Below are 18,354 nucleotides of genomic sequence, written 5' to 3' on the forward strand. Positions count from 1 at the left end.
TCCTGTTAATTGTGCCATTTTCGAGAAAAAATTGGTGAATCACATGAATATATTTTTTCTAGATTTGTTTTCTTGCATGTGCAACACTTCTTCCTGACAATTATTTTTAAATATTTCTACCGCTGAGAAATAAGCATAACGTCGTATCTAAGCATCTCAGACCTCTCAGATTTTACTTTTTTTTTTTAAATGAGTGATTTAGTAGTTAGAAAAGGGTGTGTATGTATTTCATAATTTATTTATTTTTTTAAACAAATGCATTAGTGACTATCAGATTCCAAATGAATTGTCTGATTATTTTTTTCTTGCTGTCTTATTAATTTTGTGCCATTTTTTAAGAAAAATGGGTGAATCACATGATTTGTTTTCTTGCATGTAACAACACTTCTTCCTGCCAATGCATCACTTTAATATATTATGTTTTATATTTTTACGTCTGAGAAATAAGCATAACGTCCTACCTAAGCATCTTAGACCTCCCAGATTTCCCCGAGTTGTGTTATTTTCCCTGTATAAGAGGCGTGTTATCCTCCAGGCGGTCCTGAATAAAGCTAGGCCTGTGTGTGTGTGTGTGTGTGTGTGATGGGGTTATTCTGGTGGAGCAGGTGTAGTGCTGGAGAAGCTGATGAATGTTGTGTTGTGTGTGTGTGTGTATGTGTGTGTGTGTGTGTGTGTAGTGCTGGAGAAGCTGATGGATGTTGTGTGGAGTTTCTTCCTGACGCTCACAGATGCTTCTCTACATTCATGAGCTTCTATATTTACTCCCGCTATTTTCAGTTCATCAGTTCTAATGGAGGCGGCAGGAAACCCAGTGCCGTCACTGACACTCTCTATCCATCTGTCCATCCGTCCATCCGTCCGTCCGTCCATTCGTTCATCCCTGAAAGGTCTTTGATGTGCTTTCAGAACATTGCTTTAAAGGGGTGGTGTAACGCCCTTTTCACAAGATGTAAAATAAGTCTCTGATGTCCCCAGAGTGTGTGTGTGAAGTTTTAGCTCAAAATACCCCACAGATATTTGTATATAGCATGTTAAAGTTGTCACTTTCTGAGGGTGAGCAAAAACACACCGTTTTGTGTCTGTTCCTTTAAATGCAAATGAGCTGCTGCTCCCGGCACAGGGGGCGGAGCTTCAAGAGCTCGTGTCCTTTTACCTCACACACACATGCACTGAAAATTTCCAAAACTTTTAGCCTTTTATGTTCAAACCGGAGTCAGACAATGATGGAGAGACTCAAGAAGAAGTGACAACATGTAGAAGCAACAGGACATTTCTGAATGGATAGTTGATGAATTTATGAAGCTGATGTGTAGTTATCTTCTAGTCATTGATTAGCATATTCTGTCATGATCATCTATAAATCGCGTTCAGGGGGCGGGGTTTATGTAAATTCTAGGGTTGGTGATGTCACTAACCCGGGAGGAATGTGGTGTAGTCTCTACCAGCCGTTTGTTGTAGTCCTTAAAAAGCGATTTCTTTAATATCAAATATCTCCCTTTGCTTTGAACTTTGAGTGTTGTAACTTTGCAGATGTTGTTTATGCTCAAACAGCAACATTACACACTAACTAAAGTTAGAAAAGTGAAATCATAATCAACCACCCCTTTAAATGTTTGAGTCTCTGACCAGCCCGACACAGCAACCAATAGCGTGAGTTTGGGGGCGGGGTTATAAGTTTGCCTGACCAATGGCAGATGGTGGGAGTGTTCAGGGAAACCTGTTTTGAAAACATAATTATTTCTCTAGTTTTGTTTCTGTTCGTCACCGTTCTTTAAACCTAAAAGATCAAAACAAACATTCAAAACCCTGCTGTTTATTTTTACTTGCTTTATAAAAACAAAACAATTTATCTGTGATTGATTTCATTGTTCATTTTCATCGTTATTTCAACTAAATAAAAAAAAAGAAAAGAAAAAAGAATTAAAAAAAAGTAACTTTTTTAAAGTAAAAAAAAAACTTTAAAAAAAACTTTTAAAAAAACGTTTTAAAAAAAAAGTATAAAAAAAAATGTAACTTTAAAAAATCGTTTTTGATTTGTATTTGAAATAAAGCTGAAATATAAATATTAGATGGGAAAACATAAAAAAAAAAATCAGAAATGTTGCCTTTGCAACTAACTGAAATTAATATATATTTATTTTAAATGTTTACTAAAATTATTAAAACTAAACTGAAATAAATAAGGCTAAATAGAAATATATATTAAAACAAATAAATGACAAAATGACTAAGACTTAAAATGAAAAGGTCAAATCAATACTGTAATAGTATATATTAGCACAGAAGTAATTTTCACACTAAAGCTGTTTGCAGCCGTATATGAAGTAACGTCCGGTCCGAGAGCTCGTGCTCACTCACACCTGTGTGTGTTCAGCAGACGCTCAGTGTCGAACGGGAAGCGGAGGGCGTGAGGTGCGCACGGGACGAGTAACAAGCCCTACTGACGGATATCTGCACGCCATGGCCGCTGTGTGTTTGCAGTTTAACTGAGTTTTGATGGCTGTATGAGTGTGTGTGTGTGTGTGTGTGTGTGTGTGGCCTCTCACCAGGGTCGTGTCGTTCCTCTCAGATGTTCTGTGGTGAACCGGTGTTCAGTGTGACTGCTAAAGCCATTCAGATCTCCATCAAACCCTCGTGCATCATGTGACTCCGACTTACACACTCCAGTGCTTTAGCCATTATAGTGAAGCTGGGTAGCTCCGCCCACTGTCAAACATCATTGGTCCAGAATCTGCATAACTCAACATTAAACATGCTCTGATTGGCTGTGATTGTGCCGAGATGTGCAGCTCTTCCGAATCAGCCAAAGATGATATGAGAGGTTGTTTCGTTGAACAATATCAAAATTATAAATTGTTTTATTAAAAATATTTTTCATTATATGTGTGTTTTTGAAAGAAGTCTCTTGTGCGCGAGTTGTTTTAAAATAAATAATTAAAAATAAGCCATTACTCCAGTCTTCAGTGTCACATGATCCTTTAGGAATCATTCTAATATGATGATTTGATGCTCAAGAAACATTTATTATTATTATCAATGATGAAAACTGCTTCATATTCCACAGTTTTGTAAAAAAACAAAACTGATTCTTTGAAAAAACAAAAAAAAAAAAAAAAAAAAAACACATTTATTTATTTATTTATTTATTTATTTATTTATTTATTTATTTATAATAAATTTTTTTTATTTTATTTTTTTTTTTACCCCAAACGTTATATGGTAGTGTATCATGTTTTCCTCAAAACATTAAGCAGCATAAACTTGATAATAGTAATATATTTGAGATACTGTCTTCAGAATATTGAACAGTCTCTGCTCAGTTCTTCTAAAGCAGTGAGCGGGTAATACTGAGGACAGAGGTGTGTCCACAGGTGCAGGGGAAGGCCGAGGCGTTGGGCTGTGCGCCTCATGTCTGCGTGTCTTTAATCTTCGGTGCGCCTGTGGAGCTGTTATTGATACTGAGTGTCAGAGGAAATAGAATCTGAGGCTTTTAATGTGTGTTTCATGTCCCTTTTTGATGAATCTGTTTATCGGCTCTGTAATGAACACCAGGTATGGTTGGTTAGTCAAATTATTGAGCATTATTAACCTTGGATGAAATTCACAAAGCACGGAAAAAACTGATGTAACATGCAAGAAAATTACAGCTGGGGATAAAAGGTTCGATAATGATTACGGCCTCAATACCACCCGTGTGAGCGGCCAGCATGCATATATATGTGTGTGTGTGTGTGTGTGTGTGTGTGTTTAAGGCCTTTTACTGGCTTTTTAAAACGGGTCGGAGTGCTTGAATGTGAACTCAAGTGGTTTATGGATTCGCTTTTACTATTGTTCCAAGAGCAGAGATATTAAAGTTGCATGACGACTCTTTGCTCTGTCTCTCTTTAACAATGTCCGTGTTGGGATTAACGGCGCTCCCGCTCGGGTTCGCGGATACGGTTGCCGTGGGGACGGCGTGACCGTCGGCACAGTGAAAAATGACGCTGGGATTTAGCCGAGGCCACTTGGGGGTCGAAGCCGGAGTGTGTGAGGCAAGGGCATGGAGGGCATCGGGGGCAAGAGCAGCGGCGAGCGGCTGGTCAGCTGGAACCCTGTAATTACAAACCATACATTTCACTTTGGCCCGTGACAACATCTCCCCCAATCCCAAATGAAGATGGGGGTTATTAATGGTGTAAATTAAGGCTCCCTGCAGACTGACGGAAGCACCACACTCCTCGTTTTAACCCCAAATATATATATATATCTATGTTTCAGCTCACCTGCTGCTCCCTGGCCCCGCCCCTTTTGATGCTCCACGACCATATATGGTCATTAGAGCTGCCATTGGTCAGACAGACTGGCAGCTATGTGTCGTCTACGGTGATATCGTAATTATTATTTTAACGATGTATAAGCTGAGATGATCAAGCCTGATTTGAGGGTCCAGGCTTTCTCTGAGTGATTTCTGTGCCGTTAAAATGCCTCAGAAAGTCAGGATATACACAACCAGATTTCCCTGATTTACACACTTAACACTGTGAGTTACATTTTAGACACACTATTGTCTGTTTTTGCTTTATTTTGTTCAGTCGCTCACAGCAGAACTGTTTTGTGCCTCGGAGCGACACACAGCGGTGCTTTATTACTGAATGAAACCGCAAGTCAGTTTAATGAATGATTCAATGACTGAACAAATCAGGTGTTTAAACGAAGTGTTTGAGTGATCTCGGCTCATTAACAGGGATTGGCCGTTTAGATTTCTTGTAAATGCCACTGTGGATGCTGGGATTGGGCAAAGATGGATTTTGTTGATACTGATTTACTCATTTTGATATGCAATTGAGTTTATTGATTAAATGTAAGAATTAGACATGAGATGATGCATACTTCAAATATATATATCCTAATTTTTTTTTAAATCATTTTGGTAATTTTGTTGCAATAGCTTACACACAGAACAGAATCTGAGCCCAGAATCGTTGAACTAAATTTACAAAAAAAAAAAAAAAAAACACAAGTAAACGTTCAGTAATAAAATAAGAACAAATAAACAAATTGCAATCGATAGCACAAATAAATACAACAGAATAAAGAGACAAATGAAATAAATATGAATACGTTTTTCAGGCGAGTCAACAGTATTCCGGTTAGAAATCCTACAGAAAGTAAAGCAAGCACATGTACAATAACACTGGATAGTCTTCATTGTAAAAATTAAATGCAGAATAATGCTTACAATCAAAGGTACAAAAGCTATCCAGTCCAGAGTAGCGAGTGATTTCTCTTTGTGGTTCTGTGATGAACATGCCAGACGGCAGCAGGAATATTAGAGCGCTGTCACTTTAAGAGCGAATGCACAGATCCAATACACTGATACACAACATGCGGTTTCTCTCGCCTATTACGCTCCAAAACTGACCGTATGTGCCCGAATACTCGTCAAGACAGACATTTTGGTATCATTTTGTCTGTATTTGACCGTTTAAGTGAGTAGATTTGGCACTGGCGAGCTGTTTGAGAGCGGTATGTGCGCTCCTCTTGTAAAGCTCAGTGGTGTGAGTCTGAAACCTGCAGGAATGAGGGAAACTCTGCAATACTCACAACATTTCACAGTTTCACTCTCCTCTTTGTCTCTTTCCAAAACATTACAGTGAATATTACTAGAGTTTTATGATTTAAGAGTAACATTTTCTTTCAGTTACTGTTGTTGATTTGTATGATTTTACATAAATACATAATTGAAAGCATCAGTTAAAGGCATTGAGCATGCTATCACTCTGTTATTACTTCACATTGCTTAACTTCAAACATTTTAATTATTATTATTTATTTAGATACAATAATGTAATAATTTTCCTTTATTACATTAAATGTTCAAATGTATTTATTTATTTAAAAAGCATACGTATCAAATTTAACAAGACAAGGCAACTCTAGTCACTCTAAATGCATAAATAAATATTGCACACATATCTATAGTGTTATTTATTGAAATACATGGAACGTATTATATCACATTAATGCATTTTTTTCCTTTATTACATCAGTATTACTACAGTTGTTTGTTTGTTTGTTTGTTTATTTGTTTGTTACTGTGACCCTGGATCACGTCATCAGTCTCGAGTCGCACGGATATATCTGTGGCAATAGCCAACAATACATTGTATGGGTCAAAATTAGATTTTTCTTTTATGCCAAAAATCATGAGGATATTAAGTGAAGATCATGTTCCATGAAAAAAATATTTTGTAAATTTCCTACCGTAAATATATAAAACATGTATTTTTGTGAGTGAATGCAGCACAATCGCCAACATAAATGCACAACTTTAAAGGAGATTTTCTCAAAGTTTCGATTTTTTTGCACCCTCAGATTCCAGATTTTCAATAGTTGTATTTCAGCCAAATATTGTCCTATCCTAACAAACCACACATCAATGGAAAGCGTATTTATCCAGCTTTCATACGATGTATAAATCTTAATTTCAAAAACTTGACCCATGTGACTGGTTTCATGGTCCAGGGTCACATATAATGTTGCATTGTAAATAAAAATCTGGTACTACGCTGTAAAAAATGACAATGTTATGTCAGTTATTCCCTTTAAACGTGTCTAATAAAGCAGAAAGGGCATAACAGCAGTGTAGGGCAGATCTCAGAGTGATGACAGAGAAAATCAGCGAGATTCACGCGGGCGAATCCGAGCGTTAATCTGTCCGCTCCGTGTGTGTATCCTGGCGTGATTCCCATTCGCTCGCTGTGACGAGGAAGTGGCCTGGAGAAGAACTCAGCAAAACAATAAAACCATCAAGTGACCCGCAGGTCATCTCGGGAACATCCCGTCTTCACACGCTGACCCTCGGCGAGCTCGCCTGGGCAAACAGCACTGAGGCTCAGATGCAGTGGTCATCGAACTAACCATGATCTTAAAACAGCCGTCTCTTCTTCTTTTCACTGAAATGTCATGCTAATTCAGCTGCTCTCCGCCTCTTTGACGAACAAGCGGAGTCATTATGTCCAAATTAATGTCAAGCCCCTCTTATTTTCCATAAATAATACATGGCGGGTCGCTGTTGTCGTTAAACATGTTCTAATTTGTTCTCCATTACAAAAAACAACAGCGTTGATTAATTCACACCTCAAGCTGAACAAGCGCCACGATCTTCACAAGGTGACTGCGAGTCGCTCTTTTGATCAGCGCTAATGCGAGACTTTTTCATTAATAAGACGATGAAAGCGCACCGCTGAAGTGTCATGTCTTGGATTTGCTGGTGAATGTGTGTTTTGTTGGTCTACTGGCAGGGAAAGCGTTTCTTGTTTGTGTTTTGGTGTGTGTTTCCCGGGAAGGAAGGCCTTGTGCGGATACACACGCGCGTTCTCCATTACTCCTAATAAGGTGTCATAAAATTGAATTCCATGCTTGGTTTGTCAGAGAGGAGGTCTTATCCTACTCCAATTTTGAGTTTTAATGGGTAATACTCCTTAGCTCTCTCCTCACAATTAGGCCTCCTAGTTACCTTTTAATGAAAATCAGATTAAAACATAATCTAATTAAAGTTCATTTTAATCTGCGCTATCGTCCCGACTGTCTGTGGCTCAGAAACACGCCGGCACACTGTCAAACCCGCTTCGTTTGCATAGAAGAGGAAGGCCAGACTATCAGGCAAGGGTTTTTACATATGTGTGTGTGTGTTGGGAAACTCGTATGAAGTGCGTTTCTGATCCCTCTTTCATTCCAGGTCATATTCTGCTTCAAAATCACAAGAAAAAAAAAGATATTTCCATGAAGAAAACAAAGCCTATTTTTAATACCACTAATTTTTTTTTGCAATGCAATATTTGAGCACATTTCCACCCCCAAATACTGTAAAGCTTCCATATTTTTCTACTTTTAATTATTTTTTTCAAGGATAATTATTATTAAATTGTCATTACAGTAATGTATTTTTTTCTGTATTACAGTGCATATTACTAGTTTTATGATTTATTAAGAGTAGCTTATTTTAGTTACTGTTGATGTTGCATTTGATTTGCATGATTTTACATAAATACATAATTAAAAGCATCAATTAAAGGCATCGAACATGCTATCACTGTGTTATTACTTCACAATACTTAAAATATTTAATTATTATTATTTATTTAGTTACAGTAATGTATTAATTTTCCTTTACATTAAATGTTAAATTATTTATTTATTTTAAAGCATACAAATCAAATTTAACAAGGCAACTCACGGTAGCTGAAGTCATTAAATAAATAAATATTGCATCACATAATATTTATTGAAATACATGAAATATTATATCACATTAATGTAAAAAGTTTCCTTTATTGCATCAATATTAATACAATTGTTTGTTTGTTTATTTGTTTATTACTGTCACAAATAATGTCAACATGGAAAAATCCGGTACTACACTGTAAACAATTATTAATAAGTTATGACAACTTATGTTTTTATATTGCTTTAAGCAATTTTCATCATTTTCATTTTTTTAAAGTTATTCAAGATTCAACTCATTTTTTTAAAGTCAGTTAAATGTAATTTAAGTTGAAATGAATTAAACATCCAAGTTGATTTTACTTAAAAATTGAAGGAAAGCAACTTTTTTTTTTTTACAGTGTAATAATGGTCCTAAAATAGGTTTTGTTGTCTTTATGCAAAATATTGTTTCTTATGTTCCTTTTGATTTAGGGGCAAAATAGAAGCAAAAATAAAAATTCCAGGCTTTGTGAGGTTCGCCCTCCTTTCCCGTCTATAAAAAAAAAAAAAAAAAAAACCGTGCTAAAATCATTGGAAGTGCTGGTCGGATCAGTCCTTTGGAAAGAACGGGGCAGTGAACTTCAGTGGGAAAAGTGAAGGTAAAAAACTCGGACATGCGTGCAAGTGCCACTCACAATCAGTGACAGCTGTCAGCCTTCATCATGTCCACTGATACCCATGATTCCCAGCACTGGCGTGGTTCAGCGAGCGACGGAGTCATGCCTCTCTGTCTGAGCCGTGTTGGCCTGTCAGGTCTTTTCTGAGCCATGACAGTGTAATATGTTTTACAAGCCGAATGGCCAAGGGTTATTTCACAGTCAGAGAGAGCGGCAGGCCAGCCAGTACACCAGCGCGTGTAGTCCACCTGCTGGCTGAAAACACACTTACACACTTACGTTTGAGTCGCCGAGCGTCGAGGGAAAACCGCAAAGGCCAATTTAGCTCTGTCGTTGAGTCTGTTTTACAGTAATAGGAGATTACAAGAAAAGAGAGCAAATCTGTATGCGTTTTCAGCCCCTTTGCTGTAATTAAACCCAGGATTTAATGAGCAAATGTGGCCAACAGAAAGAGGAAGCGCCTGAGGATTATGGGTTAAAATAAGCCACTGAGCTCAAATGTCCTGCCGACAGGACAGCAGTTTCCTTCGCCCCGGTGTTGTGGGACATCGCAGATTTAGAGGTTTGACCTTTGTGTCCTTCGTATGATGGCAAAACACACCGTTCGCCCCATCTGATATTCCTTCTTTAACTTGATTATTAATGTCGGACTTGCAAACCTGAGCCATTGTTATGAACTTGAGGCTTTTTCTCGCAGTATCTATTCTGAGACACATGTACCTTTATGACTGGTGCCCACTCCGGGTAATAAAGTGCTGATGCCAGCTTAAGAGAAACTTTAAACACACTTGGTGTAATCAAAGGCACAATGCAAAACGGCAGGTCAGCAAAACCAGCCAAAACAATACCCCAAGTCCCCCCTAAATATAACCTTTTTCAGTGAAGCAAATGTTTTGTGTTTCTGCCTTCCCGTACGGAGTATATTTAGATCATTGTTTCTACCTTTTGGGTTTGACTGACCCATTTAGACTGGCGATTTTTGAAAATTAATTTGAGAAACTGATATGAGGAGTAATTTCTAAATGAGGCTAAAGTATCTCTGACGCTCTGTGATGGAGCCTCTTATCACTCTAGCTTTGAAGTGCTTTAGGATCATGGGTTTGGCAAAAAGAAATGCACATTATGGATTTTACATCTCCATTTACTCATTTATTCTTGCAAAAAATCTGCTTTCTTAATCAGTATACAAGTACAAGCAAAAAGATCCATTAATGTACTTAATGCACCAAAAATGCTCAAGATATTTCAAACTCTCTTCAGAGTTATGCATCTTTTGATTAAGTTTAGTTTTCCTGTTTTAAACGTAAATAAAAAATTGGCGAGGCTTATGCATAGAACAAAAGAATGACTTGCTAATAAAGTAAGAAAACCAAACTTAATTCAAGATATATTTTCTGATAATAAGTCATTGTTTCACAATTTTATTTTCAAGTAATGTATCTATTTAAAGATATTTAGATACTGGAAAAATACAGATTATTTTTTGCAGTGTAAATGTGCTTACGATAGACGTTCTGTCATTGGGGTGCCTCAAGGTCTTGTCCTGGGTCCGGTTTCATTTCATTATCATTACCAAAGCTATTGGAGTTTCTCTGCTTTGACTTAATCATTTTCATCACTTAAAAAGGGTCTTGATTGAGTATCTTAAAAAAGAGCCTTTGGCTTTCTGTCTGATGGAGAACGAATCCGAGATATGGGATTCCCGTCCACCCTCTGCTCGGGTTCATCCGCCGCAAATAACAGCAAGTTATCAGTCAAGTGACTTATCTCAATCATGTCATTTCTCTTCTCCCACAATCCCTCTTCCACCCACCCACGCCCTATCTGCAGGTTTCGAGACCGCCCGATCTTTCGCTCTTCACGGCGCCCATGTGATCTTAGCGTGCCGAAACCAAAGTCGTGCCAGTAAAGCAGCAAGACTGATCACGGAGGAATGGGTGAGTAAAAACACGACACACACACACACACACACGCACTCTTTACTACTGCATTGCGACGTCATCCCGTGTGACCTTTACATTTCATAAATCACGTTTTGTGCAGCTGGCATCTCTGGCTTCTCCTGAGTCACATGATTAGGTGGAGATGTGAGTCATTAGTGCTGTTTCTACATAGTCAGCGGCCTTCTAATGCATCCTAACTGAAGTCTATGTATGATATGAAATATGTGATCTGATTTGAATTGTTCTTCATTGGCAGCAACTCTTTCAAATAGTGCTGCTTGTTGGTGGTGGACACTAACCAAGTATTTTTTTACTTTGTTACTGTACTTAAGTACATTTTTCGAGTATCTGTACTTTATCAGAGTATTGTTATTGTGGGAAATGTTATTTTTCACCCAGTTTGTCGCAGAGCATTCTGGGAGTTCATTCTTGCCTTGGATTTCATGCGTTTCGGTTTCAAACCACAGGTCATAACCCAGTGTAAGTCTGCTCTGCCGCAGCGGATGCTATGGCAGACATTAGCGCCAACTACTGTCGTGGTGGAGCAACAATTTGCAGAAAATTTTGCTGAACAAGTTTAAGCTTAAGTTAGTAACATTAGTGCCCTGTTGTTAAAGGATTAGTTCACTTCAGAATTAAAATTTCCTGATAATTTACTCGCCCCCACGTCATCCAAGATGCTCATGTCTTTCTTTCTTCAGTGGAAAAGAAATTAAGGTTTTTGAGGAAAACACTCCAGGATTTTTCTCCATATAGTGTCTTCAATGGGGTCCAACGGGTCGAAGGTCCAGATGTGAGTTTCAATGCAGCTTCAAAGTCTCGACACGATCCAGCCGAGGAATAAGAGTCTTATCTAGACAAACCATCGCTCATTTTATAACAAAATAAACATTTATATACTTTTAACCACAAATGCTCATCTTGCACTAGCTGTGATGCGCCACACATCACGAAATCAGGTTGAAAGGTCATGCGTGTTCTGGTTTATAAATGTAGGATAGGGTGAAAAACTCCATCTCATTTTCTCCTCCAACTTCAAAATCGACATCGTTGTTTTACCTTTTATAAACCGTTTGAGTAAATCTTTGCACGTTCGCGTTGTAAACACTAGGTCTGTACTTCCGCTTATGTCACGCGTGACCTTTCGACATGACTTTTATTACTATGGAAATATAATAATAATTAAAAAAATGAAATTATACTCTAAATAAGAAACTAAAACTGCCAGCAAGTGGCGGTAAAGTCATTAAGTCATTCTTTGATTCACTGATACATTCATTCGATTTGTTCAAACGGCTGATTCATTCAGGAATTAAGTAAATGTTGAACCATTGTTTCACTCGATTGATTCGCTCAAAACGTGGATTCATTCAGAAATGAAACACGTCTGTGTTGCTCGAAGACACACAACACTGGTGCTCTGGCTTTATCGGTAATATTTGCATTAGAAAAAATTACACAAAACACAATATTAACTTCTTTTTCATTGAACTGTTGTAAATCAACATCACACTTGCACTCGTGCTATTCGGAACAAAAACAGCACTCGTGTAATATTGCTTAACTATATCATATGATATAAATATGAGCAAAAAACCCATACAGGGGCATTTTTGCTCTGATATCTTGAATTTTAGGGGCATTATAACTGCATTATACAGGCTTCATCACACAGTGTGCTTTTGCTCTGCTTCATGTTCCTCACCAGTCAACTATATGAGGTGTAAGATGAACTACGCAGGTCTTGGATGGGTGCGTTAAATGCATTAATAATTTTAACACATTATTTTCCCCCTATAACTAATCAATTGAATGCGTTAAATCGACAGCCTTAGTTAAAAGTGAATCACACTTTGGGCTTTATATCTAAAATTTCTTTAATTTAGGTTAAAAAAATGCTGTTCTTATAGAAGACATCTAAAAGCAAACTTAAAGTTCCTCTAGCTTTCAACTCTCTCTCTTTTATGGTGTAATTCTTAATGAATATTCCTCTGGTCTTGACGTGGCGGGGATTTTGCCCGTGGCTCTGCGCTCGCAGCCGATCTCTCTGATAGTCTCCATTATTAGCAGGAGGGGGGGCGCGAGGGCCTCTGATAATTAACTTTGATTATTGCACTAATATTGTGGCGCTCTTGACACTCCCCCAGATTTATGAGTGTGAGAAAATAAACAAATGAAATGTAGGTGCTGGAGCAGAAAGAATAAGCTATTACGAGGTGCCGTAATTACAGCCATCCTGAGACTTGGAATTAGTTGATTAATTACAGGATGCCAATGGATTACAGGGGAATCTAAAGTGTTTTAAAGCAGTGGCGATATCTGATTGAACAAAGCCCTCCTCTCGACGGCAGATAAGTCCTCAGGCCCGACAGCTTCAAATCTGTCGGCGTGTTTTAATAAATGTAGAGGCATTTTACAAGCACTCCACAATACGCCAGCGGAGAAATCGGCACAATCCTTTAATAATCAGAGTTATTAAAGAACATTTAAATATTAAGGCAAATTACCTGGCACAAAAAAAAGAGAAAAAAAAGCCAGACGGTCTGATTAATGTTTACCGACACCTTGCTGGGAGTTTTAATTTTTCATTCTCTAACAATTACTGCAAAAACATCTGAAATTAATTCTCCAAATACGAGCCCTCACGACTTTTCCCTGTGAGAAACGAGGAAAGTAATACCAGATGATGGCTTGATCAAGTTAAGATTTTCATATTCTGATTAAAAAATATTGAATTTGATTTGACTCCTAAATCGCAGGTGCTGCAGATGAGTAATGGAAGGCATGATATCGGAATAAATCTCATCGACGGGAAATGCATACTTACACCTCAGGAATGATATTAATAGATCCGGGGAAGGACAGGACAAGGAAATTAATCGTTAAAATGATGAATGTACTCGCCGTGTCTTCCCACGCTCTTACGGCGGGGTTATTTTGATAAAGATGTATGTTTTGGGATCTACAGAATGAAGGGTCATGGCATCTACTTCCCAGGTCACCTGGAACGCCACACAGGCTTCTGGAGCTTCAGTGAAGAAAACTACTGTTGAAAATCCAGAGTCAAATCCTGCCATACATCACATGCTGCACAATTAGGCTGTCAAAAAACCCACGAGTGAGTCTTGAGGCACGGGTCAAAAGCTACAGCGCTAAAGGATCAGAATATGGCTATTTTAGATACATCTGAAAACATTTTAAACTGATAGTTCACCCAAAAATGAAAATTAGCCCATGATTTACTCACCCTTGAGTCATCCTAGGTGTATATGACATTCTTCTTTCAGACGAATACAATCAGAGTTATATTAAAAAATGTCCTGGCTCTTCCAAGCTTTATAATGGCAGTGAATGGCCGTTTCTGTTTTGAAGTCCATAAAAGTGCATCTATCCATCATAAAAGTGCATCTATCCATCATAAAAGTGCATCTATCCATCATAAAAGTGCAACTATCCATCATAAAAGTGCATCTTTCCATCATAAAAGTGCATCTTTCCGTCATAAAAGTGCATCTATCCATCATAAAAGTGCAACTATCCATCATAAAAGTGCATCTATCCATCATAAAAGTGCATCTCTCATCATAAAAGTGCATCTTTCCATCATAAAAGTGCATCTTTCCATCATAAAAGTGCATCTATCTGTCATAAAAGTGCATCTGTCCATCATAAAAGTGCATCTGTCCATCATAAAAGTGCATCTTTCCATCATAAAAGTGCATCTGTCCATCATAAAAGTGCATCTGTCCGTCATAAAAGTGCATCTATCTGTCATAAAAGTGCATCTATCCATCATAAAAGTACATCTATCCATGATAAATCTATCCATCATAAAAGTGCATCTATCCATGATAAAAGCCCTTCTGAAGCGAAGAAATGCATTTGTGTAAGAAAAATATCCATATTTAATACTTTATAAAGTAAAATAACTAGCTTCCGGCCAAACGAACATACGGATTCCACTTATGCCTAAAGCGCAACTTGGCCAGAAGCTAGTTATTGCTAGTTAATATTTTTATTATTTTTGGGTGAACTATCCCTTTCAGAGGGATTTCATTAAAGCTACAGTGCTATAAAGGATCAGAATATGGCTATTTTAGATACATCTGAAAACATTTTAAACTGATAGTTCACCCAAAAATGAAAATTAGCCCATGATTTACTCACCCTCGAGCCATCCTAGGTGTATGTGACATTCTTCTTTCAGACGAACACAATCAGAGTTATATTAAAAAATGTCCTGGCTCTTCCAAGCTCTATAATGGCAGTCCATAAAGTCCATCAAAGTGCATCTATCATCATAAAAGTGCATCTGTCCATCATAAAAGTGCATCTTTCCATCTTAAAAGTGCATCTATCCATCATAAAAGTGCATCTTTCCATCATAAAAGTGCATCTATCATCATAAAAGTGCATCTATCCATGATAAAAGCCCTTCTGAAGCGAAGAAATGCATTTGTGTAAGAAAAATATCCATATTTAATACTTTATAAAGTAAAATAACTAGCTTCCGGCCAAACGAACATATGGATTTCACTTCCGCCTAAAGCGCAACTTGGCCAGAAGCTAGTTAGTGCTAGTTAATATTTTTATTATTTTTGGGTGAACTATCCCTTTCAGAGGGATTTCATTTAGTTTTTTAATCTCTTGCTGTAACTCAGTCCATCATTTAAATAAATAGACATCCATGCATTAAATATAATACTTTATATAAATGTTTGTAAATCTAGAATTCACTTGCGAATGCTATTTATTGCTATTAATTTATAATAGTCAATGCAAGTTTGTAGTCCTTTTGCTTTTTTTATTTACTGTTTCTGCAAGTGTTGTGACATCGTCCCCTTGTGAAGCGCAGCTCTGTCTGCTGATGTCATTTCCTGCGCTGAAACATTGCTGATTGTCCTGAGAGAAACAATGGTTTATTTATAGAGGGTTGTTCTGCAGATCTCTCCGTTCGTGTGAACAAGCTTACTAATCACACCGTAAATGCCTTCATCTTTCCATCCTCAGTAATCAGAGCAGCAAAAAAAGCGTGGAGTCACGCTGAATCAGCACACACACACACACACACTCGTCTGCTTTAACCCCGCGGCCGGGAACCCATCCATCTCCGCTTCCCAGATCCTCGGGCTTATGCTGAGGGTCATCCAAGCATTGCTTGAAGGTCGAAGCGAGCTGTGAGGTCGGGGGGGAAGCGAGGGCCACTGTTCTCAGGCCTCGTCACCTCTGATTGTGGAGCGCTGTTGATAAAGACACATCTGTCAGGAGGAAGCTAACTGAACTCAGTCCTGTACTTTCACATCTACATCTCTCTAAAATAATAAGCTTGTGTTTGTTCGTCAGCCAGTGTGAGTTTAGAATCTTACAACCGTGGACATTTAAGGAAGGGTGAGTGTTTATATTATGAGTGTGTTTTACAATAAGAAACACATTGGTGGTGTTTATGGGGTTGAGCGGGTGGGTTTTTATAGTGTGCGATGGGCCACAGTAAAGACACAACAGAATTAAAGCGCAGATGTGCACTGGAGCTCAGAAAACAGCCCTGCTGGGCCATGCAGTCCTGGACGTGTGCTTTCATTCATCAGGCGGCGTCTTCTGAAGCCAATTTTAGTTTATGTGAAAACTACATTTAGATTTAGACAATTACCTTAAGTCTAAAATAATGAGTGGTTCTTGTTGCATGGAACTTGTACGCACCACTTGTTTTTTTTCCTTTGCAATTTACAAAATATCTTTTGAATTTATCTTAAGTGCAGTTCTTGAAAAATGAAGATTTTGTCAGATATTTTCTTAAAAACATTTTTTTTTTTTCTTAAGAAGAAAATTACTTTGGTGTTCCACCTGATTATACGGCGGTTCTTGCCGAAGAGTTGCTGGTCCACTCGAAACACCTCGAAGGCCGTCTTTTTACAGTGCAGATTACCATAATGATCGCAATAAGCACACACAGTACTTTTGTCACGACTGGCTTGACTTGTGTCTATTTGCACTCTCTCTATAGTGAATTATCCTGTGATTGGGCGCTTTCAAACATTATGTGCTGAATGCTGCCTTATTTATAATTATGTCGTAATTCTAAAATTAAAGATGCCTATTTGACTCGTCACAATTCAGGAAGTCAAATTTGTCTTTAGAACAATCTTAAGAAATGTTTTGGGGATACAATTATTTTTTTTTTAACTTTGCTGAAGTTAGAAAAGAAGAAGAACATATCACTTTTCATTCTTAAAGGAGTAGTTCATTTTAAAATGAAAATTAGCCCATGATTTTCAAGCCATCCTAGGTGTTTATGACTTCCTTCTTTCAGACGAATACAATCAGAGTTATATTAATAAATGTCCTGGCTCTTGCAAGCTTAATAATGGCAGTGAACTGCAACCAACAGATTGAAGCTCAAAAAAGTGCATCTGTCCATCATAAACGAACTCCACAGGCTCTGGGGGGATAATAAAGGCCTTCTGAAGCAAAATTATGAGTTTGTTTTAGAAAAATATTCATATTTAACACGTTACAAAGTAAAATTCTAGCTTCCGGCCAAATAAAGATACGCAGTCTCTACTTACGCCTAAAGCACAACATGTGACGTCAAAAGTAGCGTAGCGCGTCATGGCGTAGCGTAAATATCAGCAGTGCGTCGCATTACTCGCAAAAGTTGCGCTTTATACTTTAGTCGAATCCGTATGTTCATTTGGCCGGAAGCTAGTTATTTTACTTTATAAAGTTTTAAACATTAATATTTTACACAAACTCATCGCTTCGCTTCAGAAGGCATTTATTAACCCCCCGGAGCTGTGTGCAGCACTTTTATGATGGATAGATGCACTTTTATGAGCTTCAATCTGTTGGTTGCAATTCACTGCCATTATAAAGCTTGGAAGAGCCAGGACATTTATTATTATAACTCTGATTGTGTTCGTCTGAAAGAAGAATGTCATATACACCTATGATGACTCGAGGGTGAGTAAATCATGGGCTAATTTTCATTTTAAAGTGAACTAATCCTTTAAGAATGTTTTTCTATCAGACCCCTAGTTAGTTTTATTGTTAGATTTTTTTTTCTTTTTACCTGTAAGACTTTTGTTCATCTTCAAAACACAAATGAAGATATTTTCATCTTAGGTTCATTCTCGTGTTACGCAGCACGTTTGAGCTTCAGCGAGAACCAATGAGGTTCATTCTCGTGAGTCTAGCAAGAGCTCCTGTTTATGGTCACTGAACAATGTTTATATGTGAATAAAAGCCTAAATTCAATTTCTTCATCATATAAAGTGATCTAGTCTCTTCAGAAAATTTGGACTAAACCTTTCAATTCATATGGATTCGTTTTATGATCACTTTATGAACTTTTTGAAGCGACAAATTGGTAGTTGTGTGGACTGTCAATGGAGGGACAGAATGCTAAAAATATTAATTAAAACATCTTCATTTGTGCTTAGAAGATGAATGAAAGACGTATGGGTTTGAAACAACATGAGGGTGAGTAAATTATGACTTTTTTCATATTTGGGTGAACTAACCCTTTAAAACATAGTGATTTTGCTTTAAAT

The 18,354-nt window shown here is 37.6% G+C and overlaps 1 protein-coding gene across 1 annotated transcript in view; it reads left to right on the forward strand.

The window, feature by feature from the left end:
* The window catches only part of wwox (WW domain containing oxidoreductase), a 239,394-nt gene that overhangs the window by 13,071 nt on the left and 207,969 nt on the right, over positions 1-18,354 (forward strand). The window contains exon 5 of the mRNA XM_084094655.1: positions 10,695-10,801. Coding sequence (XP_083950781.1) covers positions 10,695-10,801 — 107 coding nt within the window. The remainder of the gene's footprint in view (positions 1-10,694; positions 10,802-18,354) is intronic.

The sequence above is a fragment of the Abramis brama genome (genome assembly GCF_963993115.1).
Source record: "Abramis brama genome assembly, chromosome: 20".
NCBI classification, from domain to species: domain Eukaryota; kingdom Metazoa; phylum Chordata; class Actinopteri; order Cypriniformes; family Leuciscidae; genus Abramis; species Abramis brama.